Here is a 14,821-nt window from a genome sequence, read left to right as displayed (position 1 = left end):
GAACAGTAAAAATTATAAAAATTGCATCAATGTTCTGTGAATTCTGAATTCCAACATAGAATATAAAGGTTTGGAGACGGTAAAAGAAATTAAAGTTTTAAAAAAGCAATCAGACTTTGCTAGGAATGAAGAAACTCAGTAATTCATGAATCTAAGCAGATCAGCAGCTGGAAAGAAGAAAAGATGGCCATAGCATCTCTCCCACTGCTAGTCTAGAATATGCGCCTTTCTCAGTCTGTGACAAGATGTGTAGCCATCCATTTCCAATGGAAAGGTCAACTGTCTCAGCATCTGCTTTCTATTGATTTTTCCCTCTTCTCACTTGATTCTCTTCTAGTAACCCTTGTTAAGACCTTAAAGCCTTCCTTAATTCCCATCATTACCCAGAAGGCATTTTTCCTCTTCACAGTTCCTTTCTTCCTCAAAGCCCCCTTGCTTTTCACCTTGGACCTTTTCCCACAACTCTTCTAGCCTCAGTTTCCAGTTGTCCCCTTCCTCTAGCCAGCTTCCATCTGCCAACTGCACTTGAACTGTGGCCACCACTGCAAGGTCTTACCTTTACAGATGATGAGATTACCAAATGTAAACAAAAGAACCACAGAGTTATTTCTTTTCGCTTCTTATCTGAGCTGATCTGAACAGCGCTGTTTGCTGCTTGAACTACTGGTCTGAGTTTTGTTGGCATGCAGTAGGGGGGAAAAAACCATCTTGTTGAGGGCTGCATTACCTTTTTTCTCCTAATTTTAAAAGGATGGAGAAGGTTTCCCACTGACCTCTTAGCTCCCTCTCATTCTTTTCCTGTCTATCTTTGAACAAGAAGCAAGACAGTTCTAGTTTTGATCTAAGAACTGTTTTCTTTTGCTTCATTTCCTGTTAGTTAGAGTTTGAGGGTTAGAGGGGCAAGTGGAGCAGTCATTATCTTCTACTCCTTTAGAACCATAAAGATCTTGGCAACCAGACTCATTCCCTGTTGACATGCTGAGACTGCACTAACTCTAAGAAATTTGTTCTTTCTAGCATATTGATTCTATTTCCCTTCATAGATGTTAGACAGAAATGAGAACAATCTACTTTGGGAAGAAGGGTTGCTGTCAGCATATGTCATATAGCAGGGAAGAGCTGCAGTGGAGACAGGTGAAACCAGGACTCGTCAATCATGAATCAGCAGCTGGGTTTTGTATTCATCCCCACAGAGGGTCCCCTGTTCCTCATAATCCCTCCAGTCTAATGAAATTTGTTGGTGTAGCTGCACGGCATGTCTCTTGTGTCAGAGAGAAGAGTAGGGGACAGGCTGGGTGTTCAGCAGGCCACCCGAGCTTTGTTCTTAACATCCTATGGGGACCTACAGGGCACCTGATTAGTATTGAGGAAACCTTTACTTGAGATGTTTTTAGGGTATCTGTAAGTGAAGACCAGAGCTATCTCTTACACTGTCTTTGTCAGTACTGATGACCTTTAGGTTTACAGGACCAGTCCCCATGGAAATCTAAAAGGGGACTCACAACTCACCCAGTCTCTGCATTAAAAAGATTGATGACCGGCCAGGCGCAGTGGCTCACACTTGTAATCCTAACACTTTGGGAAGCCAAGGTGGGTGGATCACAAAGACAGGAGTTCGAGACCAGCCTGGCCAATATGGTGAAAGCCTGTCTCTACTAAAAATATAAAAATTAGCTGGGTGTGGTGGCAGGCACCTGCAGTCCCAGCTACTCAGGAGGCTGAGGCAGGAGAATAGCTTGATTCAACCTCCCAGAGGCGGAGATTGCAGTGAGCCGAGATCACACCACTGTACTCCAGCCTGAGCAACAGAGTGAGACTGTGTCTCAAGAAAAAAAAAAAGAAAAAAGAAAAAAAGAAAAAGGAAAAAGAAAAAGACTAATGACCAAAACCGTAAGTGGTTTGGGATTAGCAGAGCTACATAACCATCTGTCAGTACTGAGAAACTTGTCCAGATAGTCTCTCATCTGTAGGGTTGTGAGAGGTATTTCACCTTAGTAAGGTGGACAGAGAGCTGTTCGGCTTTGGCCGTGGAAAGGGGTAGACACTACATCTCTGAGTGCTTTTCAAAATGGGCCAGATTCTCATTGCTAAAGTGTCCGTTAGTTTCGGGCATGTGTGAAATGAGGAGGATTGGACCAGATGACCTCTCAGCCTATGGATCAGTGATTAACCTCCCATCCTGCACCCTCTGTGCTCTCATCCTCTCTGTACGTCTTGCCCTCATCTCCCTCCTTCCCACCCCACACTTGAGTGTTCTAAGCAAGCAAGTGCTTATCGGGATCCTGGAGGCTGCTGATCTTTATGCGGCATTTTCTGGCTTCCTGCCACAAAGCAGGATTTAGCCTAATACCCAAACATTGGAGTAGATGTGCACTTGAGAGCTGCCCTTTTGGCACTGTTTAAGGACTTGAACATGAGGGGAGTGCCATAGGACACATTGATGCCTCCAGGACTCCTGTAGCCACAGAAGTTTGAAGTGACTAGCAAGGTCGGGGGTCTCATCATTTAATTACTTGTCTCCAATTCCTCTGTGACCTTGTCTCACCTGAGCTGGGTTCATCTTTCATATTGGCCTCTTGAGAGTTTTAGTCCCCAAAGGAAGTTCCTATACTAAGAAGCAAATTGATAATATTTGCTTGTTAATCCCTCTGCAGCAACAAATGATAAGAGGTAAATTTGTGACATATGAGAGGCTTGTTTGTTACCTCCTGGTCTGGAACATTTCTAGGAAAGAGGCCTTTTATTCTTTGGTTTCAGACACCCATTTAAAAAACCCAGCACAGCCACTTAAGCATCTGATTACTCAAGTCTTCTTATTCTCCTCCTTGTAAGGATGATTTCTTTGGCCCTTTTACCCCATTCCCTGCAATTACAAATCATTGTAGTTTTAGGGGAGACTTTGTTGTGAGGCCCATGTAGAGCTACCACAGGCTCAAAACCAAGGTGCTCCCCTCATGCAGTGAGTGAAATTAACCCTCATCCCTTCTTAACTCTGGTGTGCTCTGCTCACACCATCAGACCTTTCGGAGAAGGAAAGCTAAACAGATTAAGTGATCCCAGCCACAGCTGTCTAATCATACCCACATTGTCCTTTTAGTGTTAAAAGTTAAATGACAAATTGTATTTAACCATAAAGTCTGTAAATTGGACAGAAACTGTTATCTTCTGAGAAGGTGAAAACCTCCATGGGAAAGAATAAAGGCACCATAACTCATTGCTTGATTTAAAGACAAAACATTGATTAGGTGCAAAGGAGAAAGAGTGGTATTACCATTTCCATGCCCACTGAGGCTGAGTGGAGAACAGCAGCCATAAATTTGTTTGAGACTCCTGCCAACAAGGAGGAGACCCAGAGGCCAAGCAGCCACACTCCGGATGACTATGAGAGAAATGCATTAACTTCATTGGGTTCTTTTTTAACAGTCTCCTCAGTTAGAGCAAAGATTTAAGGAGCCCTATGAATTCCTAACATTTGGAGTTGAGTCTTACAGGAAGGGTGTAGGAGGTTCCTAATGCAGCTGCCACAGGCAGGCAGTCCTGTGCCTCAAACCTGAACCAATTCCATGTCTGTAAAAGGCGCATTTGACCTCAGGACCATAGCTAGGCCATTCTGGAAGAGCACCATTGGCTACCTAGACACATTTCTCAGCACCACAACACCTGGAAAATTATTAACAAGTGTGTGTGTGTGTGTGTGTGTGTGTGTGTGTGTGTGTGTGTGTGTGTTGAGCGCATGTGCTGCTGTCTTCTCCATTCTGGAGGCTGTCCCGTCAAAGGCCTTTCAGATAGGCACCCAAGGCACATGAACATGTGTTCTCAGATCCAGGCTACTTAACCATTGGTTTGCATAAATGGAGTGGACCCTATCATCCCTCCCTGCCTTCCTCCCTCCCCACCTTCATCCCTCATCAGGTTAGTCAGAAAAATTATTATTATTGTACCACTCTAAGTTCATTTTATGAATATTACTTCCTAAACCACACTCTCATTTGTTTTCTCTCTTTTTCCCCTTCTATCAACCCTAGGGGCAGGTAAAGGCAGATAAAGTTCATATTTTATAGATTAAAAACTAGGGAAGCTAGAAGGGAAATAAACTCCAATTTATAGAGTTCAAGCTTCCTGTTGTTTTCATAGGCCCGGATGACCTTTTGTGAAGACTCAGATGCAGGTTCCTGGTTACAGTAATAGCACCATGACAGGCATTTTATACATCATCTCTTTTAATCTCCCAAATTATTTGATATGTGTTTGTTCTAAGTTGAGATCTAGAGCTATTGTTATGCAGTGACATCAGAACTCAGACCCAAGTCTTATTAACTCTAAAGCCCATGTCTTTCATTCTGCCACTGCCTGACCCTATCTCTGATTAAAGTTGCTTCTAAAACATGTCAGAGAGTGACCAAAGAGACTGAAGCCATATTTTACCTTGAGCCCAAACCCTACATACTGCTAGGCTGCCACTCAGAAAATAGAAATGATCAATTTAACGGTGATTTATATAAGCTAGAAACAAGTTGTGTGCCTGAATATTCACGATTCCCCTCTGCTTCACTCCCTCCATCTTAATGCACCTTTTAGGTTTCCTTAACAATAGCAGTTTTAACATTGCTTTTAATTAGATGAATTAAAAATGTTCTCTGATGTTATCACCCCCTCCCGCCCCCCTATCACCTCCAATTCCCCATTGCTGTGAGAGCACTGTGATTTCCATGGTAACGGGACTACCAGCCAAGGTTGACGCTCGCTGGTGGGTCTGGTCAGAGGAAGTTTATGGGCAGTCCTTCCTGGTATGGTGGGCTGTATGGGGCTTTCCAGGGAGTTAATTTAAAAGCAACGAAGTTAGCTAAAAGGCTCTATGGAGAGCACATTATTAGAGCCATAGAGCCCCCTAGTATTTCTTAAAAGAGACCCAGCTCTTCCCAAAAATAAGAGAATCCCATCTCCTGCTGCCCCAAGTTTTCAGACGTGAGTTAAGAGTCATCTGGTTCCCAACCTAACCACCTCCTTTCCACCCTGTAATTTGTTTCTCCCTGGATTTTGTTATTCTTGGTAACAAATTATTTCTCCTCCCTTTCTCTTTTTTTTTTCCCTCTTTTCCTCTACCTAGAGAGTTTTCAACGTCCTTTACCCCATGCCTGCCGACCAGCGGAGACATGTCAGCATCAACTCTGCCCGTTGGCTGCCTGAGCCAGGGCTCGGCCTGGCCTATGGTACTAACAAAGGAGACCTGGTGATCTGCCGACCAGAGTAAGTGGCTCCACGTGTGGGGGTTGAGAGATCACTGGGACTGAGGACCGGAGTAATCAGTATTCACCGATGGACTTGGTCAGCCAGCTGAGATCTTTTAGATGGGAACTGTCAATCCATCTAGAGACTGCCTCATTCTCAGCGCCACTCCTTAAAGCAGGCGTCCCCAAACTACGGCTCGGCTCGTGGGCCGCATGCAGCCCCCTGAGGCCATTTATCCAGCCCCCCGCCGCACTTCAGTAAGGGGCACCTCTTTCATTGGTGGTCAGTGAGAGGAGCACAGTATGTGGCGGCCCTCCAACGGTCTGAGGGACAGTGAACTGGCCCCCTGTGTAAAAAGTTTGGGGACGCCTGCCTTCAAGGGCCCTCTTCCCACAGAGGCTTGTGAGATTAGCTCCCCGTTCCACATTTTATCCAGAGACTGATTTAGTGATCTTGTTTTCTTGAATCTAAAGGCAGTATTTTTTTTTTCTTTCTTTTCCCTTGTTCTCTGGTTTCCTAGTGATACTAAAGTTTCCCTGCAGGCAAAAGCACAGATATCAAAGATTCATTTTTAAACCCTGTTAGAAAGATTCAACAGGTGGTCTTGGGTTTGGGTAAATGCCGTAGACTTTTAAAAAGAATTGAAAACTGTGTTGGCTGGGCTCGGTGGCTCACACCTGTAATCCCAGCACTTTGGGAGGCTGAAGTGGGCCGGTCACGAGGTCAGGAGTTCAAGACCAGCCAGGCCAGTGTGGTAAAACCCTGTCTCTACTAAAAATACAAAAGTTAGCCGGTGTGGTGGCATGAGCCTGTAATTCCAGCTACTTGGGAGGCTGAGGCAGAAGAATCACTTGAATGTGGGAGGCGGAGGTCACAATGAGCCGAGATTGCGCCACTGCATTCCAGCCTGGCAACAGAGCAAGACTCCATCTCAAAAAATAAAAAATAAAAACAAAAACCTAATTTGTTAAGCCACTGATCTTTAATAGCCTGATTCCGTCTTGCCTGTTTTCCTTTCTGCTGGGAGCGCTAGCTTATACTAGTGAAAACAGATTGAAAAGCTCAATTTACAGTCAAAGCAGCTGTTATCTGGTCTTGAAGTAGGGAGTAGGAGGGGATTTGTGTCTGAAGTCCTGATGACATCCCTTCCCCTTCTTCTGGCTTTCTGGAGGCTAAAGGTTTCTCCAGGCATCTATTCACTAGAGAGTCTGAGAGTCAGCCAGGTGGAGAGTGTGACGCTCTATGCTTCACTGCAGATCAGGCTGATTGCTGCGTGGGACGCTGCAAGGTTCCAGCCGACTAAATGCCACTTCTGCCTCCAGGCTGTCCTAGTGTTGACTTCGACTTGGTGCAGTCTTTTCCCAGAGTGTTCTGTAGATCACAGAGTGTGGTGTGACAGTTCCAGCAGGGTGGTTATCGGAAGTCTCCGTGTTGCCTATTGATGGGATCCTTGATAGTTTCTCCTAAAGGATGTATGTGAGTTAGTTCATATTGTCGGGTAGGGGACTGGTGATTGAACCCTTGTTGACTGAGTTAGGTCAGTGGCCCAGGGGAAACGAAACATGGTTCTTAGGGCAGCTCTTGCATGCCATCTTGAATTTTTGGAGCCCCTTCCAAAAAGAGACTGCTGTCTAAGCCTAGCCTGGTCAGGCTGCACCTGGAGCTGCAAGAATGTTTTGTGTTGCATGCTCCAGAGAACATCTTTCACCATCTCCAGAGTGTCCAGAGAGCATTTTCATTATCTCCTTGGGTGTCTCTATTTCTGCCCTTCCTCCAGCCTGTCCCCTAGTCCCAGGATCTGTCCTGAAATATTCCTTTTCCCCAAAGCACATGACGTTGATTGTCTTTTTTTTTTTTTTTTTTTTTTTTGAGACGGAGTTTCGCTCTTGTTACCCAGGCTGGAGTGCAATGGCGCGATCTCGGCTCACCGCAACCTCCGCCTCCTGGGTTCAGGCAATTCTCCTGCCTCGGCCTCCTGAGTAGCTGGGATTACAGGCACGTGCTACCATGCCCAGCTAATTTTTTGTATTTTTAGTAGAGACGGGGTTTCACCATGTTGACCAGGATGGTCTCGATCTCTCGACCTCGTGATCCACCCGCCTCGGCCTCCCAAAGTGCTGGGATTACAGGCTTGAGCCACCGCGCCCGGCGACGTTGATTGTCTTAATCTCTTTCTCTTAAGAATTCATAAGAGGTGGTGGCTCACGCCTGTAATCCAAGCACTTTAGAGGCCAAGGTGGGCGGATCACCTGAGGTCAGGAGTTCAAGACCAGCCTGGCCAACATGGTGAAAACCCGTCTTAAAAAAAAAAAGAGAATTCATAAGAGAAATCTAATAGGCATCTTTTCCAAAACTGGCACAGAATTCTGGACTATGATTCTACTCTTACCAACACTTACTTCAGTTACAGGCCTTTCTTTCCCTGTTTGTCTGAGACCTCTTTCCTCAGCGGTGTGGAGTGTGGTTCTGTCTGTGACTTCTACCATTAACTTTTGTCCCAGCCAAATTTCTAGTCCTCTTCCTTGCAAAGATGATCTACACCCAGTTTGTTGTGGCCTCATGAAGGTTTTTATGTCTGAAACCCAGCCTGCCTACTTCGTGGCAGTCACGGTCGCCTCAGCCAAACATGAAGCTGGCTTTGGCTTCTGTTTTCTCTTTTCTTCCCATATGTTGTCTTCAGCATCCCAGAGTCTCAGCCCACCTAAGCCATCTTGGGCTGCCTGGGAAACTCTTACCCACCAGGAACTCAAGCCTCTTCCCTGAGTAAGATGGCACTAGCATTGGACACATTCAACAGTGTCCCGTCACAGACCAAGTTGTGTTGGACTAAGAGAAAACTAGTTTAGCCTATCTTTATTTATTTATGTTTTTTTTAGATGGAGTCTCCCTGTGTTGCCAGGTTGGAGTGCAGTGGAGCGATCTTGGCTCACTGCAGCCGCAGCCTCCTGGGTTCAAGCAGGTCTACTGCCTCAGCCTCCCAAGTATCTGGGACTATAGGTGCGCACCACCATGCCCAACTAGTTTTTTGCATTTTAGTAGAGATGGGGTTTCACCATGTTGGCCAGGATGGTCTCGATCTCCTGACCTCGTGATTCACCGGCCTTAGCATCCCAAAGTGCTGGGATTATAGGTGAGAGCCACTGCGCCCAGCCTAGCCCATCTATTTTGGTTGCTTTTTCTCCTGACTTCTTGGGTTAGGTTGGCAAATGCCTTAGGGCCAGAAATTTAAGGGTACTATATAAATTTGACATGGACATGACTTAAGTTCTTCAAAGCTTAGGCAAGGAAGACTGTGAACGGTATATACGTAAGGAAGTAAAGACTCCTCCGAGGCCTCCTAACAGACCGATGACAGAACTAGACTTCCTGACTTTCCTATCCAGAACTCTTTTCCCTCAAAACCCCTTTAAAATTCTGATGAAAGCAATATACTGTCTTTGACAGAAAGATATGCCACACTTTTAACTCTTTAAGACCTCAGGTAAAGAATGCAGCTTTAGGTTGTGTTGAGACATTTTAGCAGGTCAAGCATGGATGCAGGGGGAATGAGAGGATCGGTGAGCACATTCATGTCTTTTGAGCCGTCTGCGGATGAGTGGCCGCCGGTTTCAAATGAGGAGAACAAATAGGGAAGTAGCAGCTCAGGGTTCTTGTGTTTTTCATAGGCAGCTGTCTATCCCTGGGTGATACAGCTCCCTGGCACACCCATTCCCAAGGGCACAGGATCCAGCCAGCCAGCTGGGCCAAGATTGCAGCCCTCCCTCTGAAACAGGTGGCTGTCTGCCTTTGTCCCAGGCACAGGCAGCTGCACCCCATTTTGTGCTCTCAATACTGCTCTTGATTTCTCCTCCATTGTTTTCGCCTCAGCACTCTCTCCAAGCACAAAGGCAGAGGAACAAGCTCCTTGGGCATCTCTTAGTGGTACTAAAATCCCCACTTGGCAGTAGACTAAGGTCTTCGAAATCTTCCATGTCTCCAGGGGAAGGAATTCTTAGGGCAGGCAAGAAGACAAACAAGTGGCCAGTCAGCCCCTCTACAAAGCCATCCCTGGGGCTGACAGCGTAGTCACCCCGCCCTTCCTGGCAGTGAGGCGCTCCCTCCTCCTTTGCTCCCCTACCCACACTCTGTCCAAAGCTGCTGCTGTGCCTCTGGCTGCCTGTCAGCCAGCCAGCACCCCCCACTGATAACCATGGGGGGTGTTGAGTGCGAGGTTGATATGAGGGGGTTCTTGCTCATTCCAGCTTCGTAAACCAGCCCAAAAAAAGGGGCAGAGGGAGGTGCTGGCAGGAAGACCACTGCTTCTTACAGTCAGCTCAGAGGACAGAATCGGGGGACTCATGGCAGAAGAGAGGTAGGCTGAGACTACGGGGCATCTGGCTCATTGGCCAACCATGGGGCTCCTGACAAGGTCCCAGCTCTGTCCCTTCTGTAATCATGGTAATTATAGTCAAGTATCATCACCCAGGGAGGGAAAGGCATGCCTCTGAATCAAAAGGGAGCCAGAATTGCCGCGGAAACCACATCTTTCAGGCGAGACTTTAAGAGCCAGGTGCCAGCTCTTTCCTGTGTTGCAGAGACACCAGGCATCTTTGGTCTGATCCTCTGCAGTGATGTCACTGATGGATGAAAGAACAATGTTATCCAAGGGAATAGCCTCTAGCAGTTGAGAAGTTCAGAGACAGAAGTTCTGTGGAGGGAGCATCGTGACCACTGAGGGAGCTCAGGTCTGTTCAGGGAGCCCCGGAAGATCTCAACATGAGGAAGTTGCTGAGCCAGGCCCAGAAGCACAGCTTCCAGATGCTGTGGAGGAAGCCAGGTGTGAGGTGGAAGCCCACTGGAAAAGCCTGGCCCTGATTACACCTTCCACCCTCTCCCCTCCCTTTGTATGTTTGTCTAGCTCCCAGGAAGAACCCAGAGCAAACAGTGACTCATTCAACCTCACTGAGACCCAAGAAGATACCAGGACATGTTGGGATCATTCTTTAGCTCACAGACAGTCAGTGACACTGGGTATTGAAAGCTAAGAGTTTCAGGCCGGGCCTGGTGGCTCATGCCTGTAATCCCAGCACTTTGGGAGGTCGAGGTGGGCGGATCACCTGAGGTCAGGAGTTCAAGCCCAGCCTGGCCAACATGGTGAAACCCCATCTCTACTAAAAATGCAAAAATTAGTTGGGAGCGGTGGCAGGTGCCTGTAATCTCAGCTATTCCAGAGGCTGAGGCAGGAGAATCGCTTGAACCTGGGAGGCAGAGGTTACAGTGAGCCGAGATCGTGCCATTGCACTCCAGCCTAGGCAGTAGTGCAAAACTCTGTCTCAGAAGAAGAAAAAAAAAAGCTAGGAGTTTCAGTAGCCAGAGAGGGTGTCTTCAACTCTGTTTGTTGGTACAGTGCCTGGAATTTAAACCAAATCCATGAGCTCATTGTAATCCAACTCTGTGACCACAGAAAGTAAAGCAAATCCAGGCTTAGAATTGCAGAAAGGATTGGGTTGGGGAGGGATAGTGGTGCAGCACATCTGAGACAGGAAGTACGGCCCCTGTTCTGTTGGCTGTGGACCTCTTCAGTTAGTGGCCAAGATCATAGCCCGGAGCCAGTGATGCTTGGTGCTGCTGCCTGGATGGAAAGCATTCGAGGGGACCCTTTGGCCACCAGCATCATGTTGACAGTCCCAGCTCAGACAGCAGACCTTCTTGTGGCCTCTTTTCTGAGATAGGAAGGAAGGTTCTGGGTCAGGAAGGACTTGGTTTGTTGTAGGTCTGATGTGAGCACTGTGTTGTCACTAACCAGCCCTGGCTAGCAAGAATTCCAGGAGAGGGATTTGGCGGGGACCCATGTGGTATTGCAACCTGTCAATAAATCTTGACAAGTTTGTAAATCAGTCTTCCTGGCAGCTGGCTTCACATAGTGTCTAACACAGACAGGATTTGCTCACCAAAAACAGTGATGAGTTTGCCTTTGGAGGCCTCTGCTGTTACTTTTGGCCATTTGCCTCTTCTGTGATATAAGGCAGCCTTTTCTCACCTTTGCCTTCCAGTGCCCATCTGGTTCTCAGACAATCCTCAAACCCCACAAAAATGGCTGTTTAGAAGAGGAAGGATAAACAGTTGTCCCTTGATATCTGCAGGTTCCACATTCATGGATTCAACCAACCATGAACCAAAAATATCTGGTGGGGGGGAAAGCAGTGAAAATTAACAATACAACAATAAGTGTGGGAGTGGTGGCTCACACCTGTAATCCCAGCACTTTGGGAGGCTGATGTGGGCAGATTTTTTTAGCCCAGAAGTTCAAGACCAGCCTGGGCAACATGGTGAAACCCTGTCTGTACAAAAAAAAAAACAACAACAACAAAAACTAGCCATGTGTGTGAGGCACACCTGTAGTACAGCTACTTAGGAGACTACAGTAGGAGAATCACCTGAACCTGGAGAAGTCAGGGCTGTAGTGAGTCATGATCATACCACTGCAATTCAGACTGGGCAACAAAGTGAGACCCTGTCTCAAAAACAAAAAGAATACAAATAAACAATAATACAGTATAATAACTATTTGCATAGCATTTACATTGTATTAGGTAGTGCAAGTAATCTAGAGATGATTCTCAGTATACAGAAGGTTGTGGATAGGTTGTGTATCAGGGACTTGAGCATCCGTAGATTTTGGTATCCACAGAGAGTCTTGGAACCAGTTCCCATAGATACCAAGGGACAACTATACTGCTTTTTAAAGAGATGGCCTTTGGAATTACACCAAATCCGCAGCCTGACAGGCCCGTTAAAAGAAGCTGGGAGAAGTTTACTGCAGGGCAGTGAAAGGAAGGGCACTTTTGTTTGGCCATTGCTCTTTCCCTTCAAAGAGGCAAGTAGGATTCCCTCAGGTGAAGCCTAACCATAGTTACCCTCTAAAGACAGATTTGGGCCAGGCATGGTGACTCACACCTGTAATCCCAGCACTTTGGGAGGCCGGGGTGGGAGGTTCGTTTGAGCCCAGGAGTTAAGACCAGCCTGGGCAACATAGTGAGACCCCATCTCAAAAATAAAAATAAAATTTAAAAAGACAGATTTGGTCTGGGCACAGTGGCTCATACCTCTAATCCTAGCACTTTGGTAAGCCAAGGTGGGCAGATCACTTTAGGTGAGGAGTTCAAGACCAGCCTGGCCAACATGGTAAAACCACATCCCTACTAAAAATACAAAAATTTTTAGGCATGGTGGTGCACACCTGTAATCTCAGCTACTCGGGAGGCTGAGGCAGGAGATCACTTGAACCCAGACAGAAGTTGCAGTGAGCTGAGATCATGCCACTGCACTCCAGCCTGGGCATCAGAGTGAAACTCCATCTCAGAAAAAAAGACAGATATGGAGGCTCAGTGCCTGCCCCTGTTGCCTTTTACCTGAGGCAGCACAGCCTCCTGAGACCTCCTGGGACTTAGTCCCTCATCATCCAGGCCCTGCCTGGTCTCTGTCCTAGCCAACCTCCATGTTTAGGAAAGGAAGCCCCTCCCAGCATCCTGTAATCCACTCACTCACTCAGTTATGTTTGCTCTTTATGGAGGTAAATTCTGTTGTTAAAGGAGTGTGACCTAGGCCTCTAGGTTAAACAGCTGACTTTTGGTGGAGTTTGTCTTCCTCTGCTCAGGCTGCCCCAGGGGCGAGAGACTGCGCTGTCTATTTCTGAGGCCTCTACTTTCCAAGACTAGCCATGCCTGTTGGGCAGGGCTGTCCACGGCTCTGTCTCTCTCCAGTGGGCCTCACTCCAGCCCCACATTTTCCATCTTAGTTCCTTTCTGTCTGAAGAATACCCAGGACCCACTGCCTGTATCTTTTGTTGCTTTTTTTTTTTTTTTTTTTTTTTTTGACGGAGTTTCGCTCTTGTTACCCAGGCTGGAGTGCAATGGCGTGATCTCAGCTCACCGCAACCTCCGCCTCCTGGGTTCAGGCAATTCTCCTGCCTCAGCCTCCTGAGTAGCTGGAATTACAGGCACGCGCCACCATGCCCAGCTACTTTTTTGTATTTTTAGTAGGGACGGGGTTTCACCATGTTGACCAGGATGGTCTCGATCTCTCGACCTCGTGATCCACCCGCCTCGGCCTCCCAAAGTGCTGGGATTACAGGCTTGAGCCACCGCGCCCGGCCTGTTGCTATTTTTTAGCTGTCTCTTAGCCCCAAGGAGGAACCAGTTAGGCTTGTTAGGGGGAAGGGAGAGGCTAAACCCACCATTCCAGGCATTTGGGCTATTAGAGATTTCTCTGAATTGCTCCAGCATTGAACGCACAAAGCAGCACCTCTGGTCTTGGTCTCAGCTCAGCCCTAGGAGAGAGAGGATGGGCAGCCACGGTCCACAAAGCCAGGAGTTTCAGGAGCTCTTAACCTTTCCTCTCTAATGCCTTTCACCTTCTTCTACACCCTTCCCAACTGATTTCCAGGGCCTTAAACTCTGGTGTTGAGTACTACTGGGACCAGCTGAACGAGACGGTCTTCACTGTCCATTCCAGCAGCAGGAGCAGTGAGCGGCCTGGGTATGTTTGGGAAGTAGGTGGGGAGCAGCTGGCTGGAGACCCATCCCTTCCTCTTGCTTTTGATGGATTCTAAAGTATCACCCATCAGACTGTGCTCTAGGGCCCTGGGTCCTCTCCTCAACCAGAGCAGCACCTCTTTGATCTTTGGTGTACAGTTTCATTTGAGAAAAGTGTTGTATGGCTTAAAAAGCAAACAAAAGCTCTGCTCTAAGAGTCTTGCTGTAGAACCACCCCCTGGCCCTCTCCCATCCTGGCCATGGTGCCTGGGCACACTTGGGGTGAGCAGAGAAGTTAGGGCACTGGAGAAAGATGCTGTCCCCATGAAGTCTGCACCATGGCCCAGGATCTACTACATGATCAGGGCCTCAGGGACCAAACTGCCCAGGGCTGTAGCCCAGGGACAAATCCTCTCGAGGCACCCATTAGTAGAAATCTGGTACTGATACTTGAATCACTTAATTCACTAATCTAGACTGGAACAAAGTGCTGGGTTGTTGATAAACCCAAAGCAGTCACTACTTCCCATAGGAATTGCTGGGCGTAGCTGGAGGAATAGTTCCAGAAGCAGCTAGAAATATGAGTGTCTGGTGATAGTCTCAAAAGCCCTGGGCTGCCTCTGCCTCCAGCTCCAGCTTTTCCAAGGCAGTACCTGCAAAATGCCCATGAAAAGGGGATGCTAGCATTGGCCCCTGAACCTTCCTTGTAGGACAGCCTGTGTTCCCTACCTGCAAGGGTCTGTTTTCAGAAGGCCCTGGAAGGAAGATCCCAGGACAGCCTCATGAGAGTTTCAGCCCTTTTCCTTCCAAAGTGGAGCTCTCAGTTCACTTAGAAAATAAAGAATTCAAAGTAGAATCTTGTAAGCATGCAGTTGGAAGGAAGGTAAAGCTGAAGAGAGAAAGGACCTTCCAGATCACTCATTATCCTATGATCTCAGCTAGTGGCCTCCTGAATTTCATTAAGTGTCTTTTCAGATCAGCCATCTCTACAATTCCTCCCTACTCCCCGGCAGGGGCCTATTGTTGAAGGGCAAAACTGAGCAAGCTGGGATTGCAAGATTGGATGGTTCTGTGGCCTT

At 47.3% G+C, this 14,821-nt stretch overlaps 1 protein-coding gene across 8 annotated transcripts in view; it reads left to right on the top strand.

Annotated features, from left to right (window-relative positions):
* Positions 1-14,821, top strand: part of AMBRA1 (autophagy and beclin 1 regulator 1) — a 173,739-nt gene that overhangs the window by 145,850 nt on the left and 13,068 nt on the right. For all 8 annotated transcript variants that reach the window (XM_039470930.2, XM_010333970.2, XM_010333964.2 and 5 more), the window contains 2 exons: positions 5,108-5,247; positions 13,654-13,746. In XM_039470930.2, the coding sequence (XP_039326864.1) occupies positions 5,108-5,247; positions 13,654-13,746 (233 nt within the window). The remainder of the gene's footprint in view (positions 1-5,107; positions 5,248-13,653; positions 13,747-14,821) is intronic.

The sequence above is a fragment of the Saimiri boliviensis genome, chromosome 6, assembly GCF_048565385.1.
Source record: "Saimiri boliviensis isolate mSaiBol1 chromosome 6, mSaiBol1.pri, whole genome shotgun sequence".
Taxonomy (NCBI): domain Eukaryota; kingdom Metazoa; phylum Chordata; class Mammalia; order Primates; family Cebidae; genus Saimiri; species Saimiri boliviensis.
Note: the sequence above shows the minus strand (reverse complement) of the source record. Positions and strands in the feature narration are given on the sequence as shown.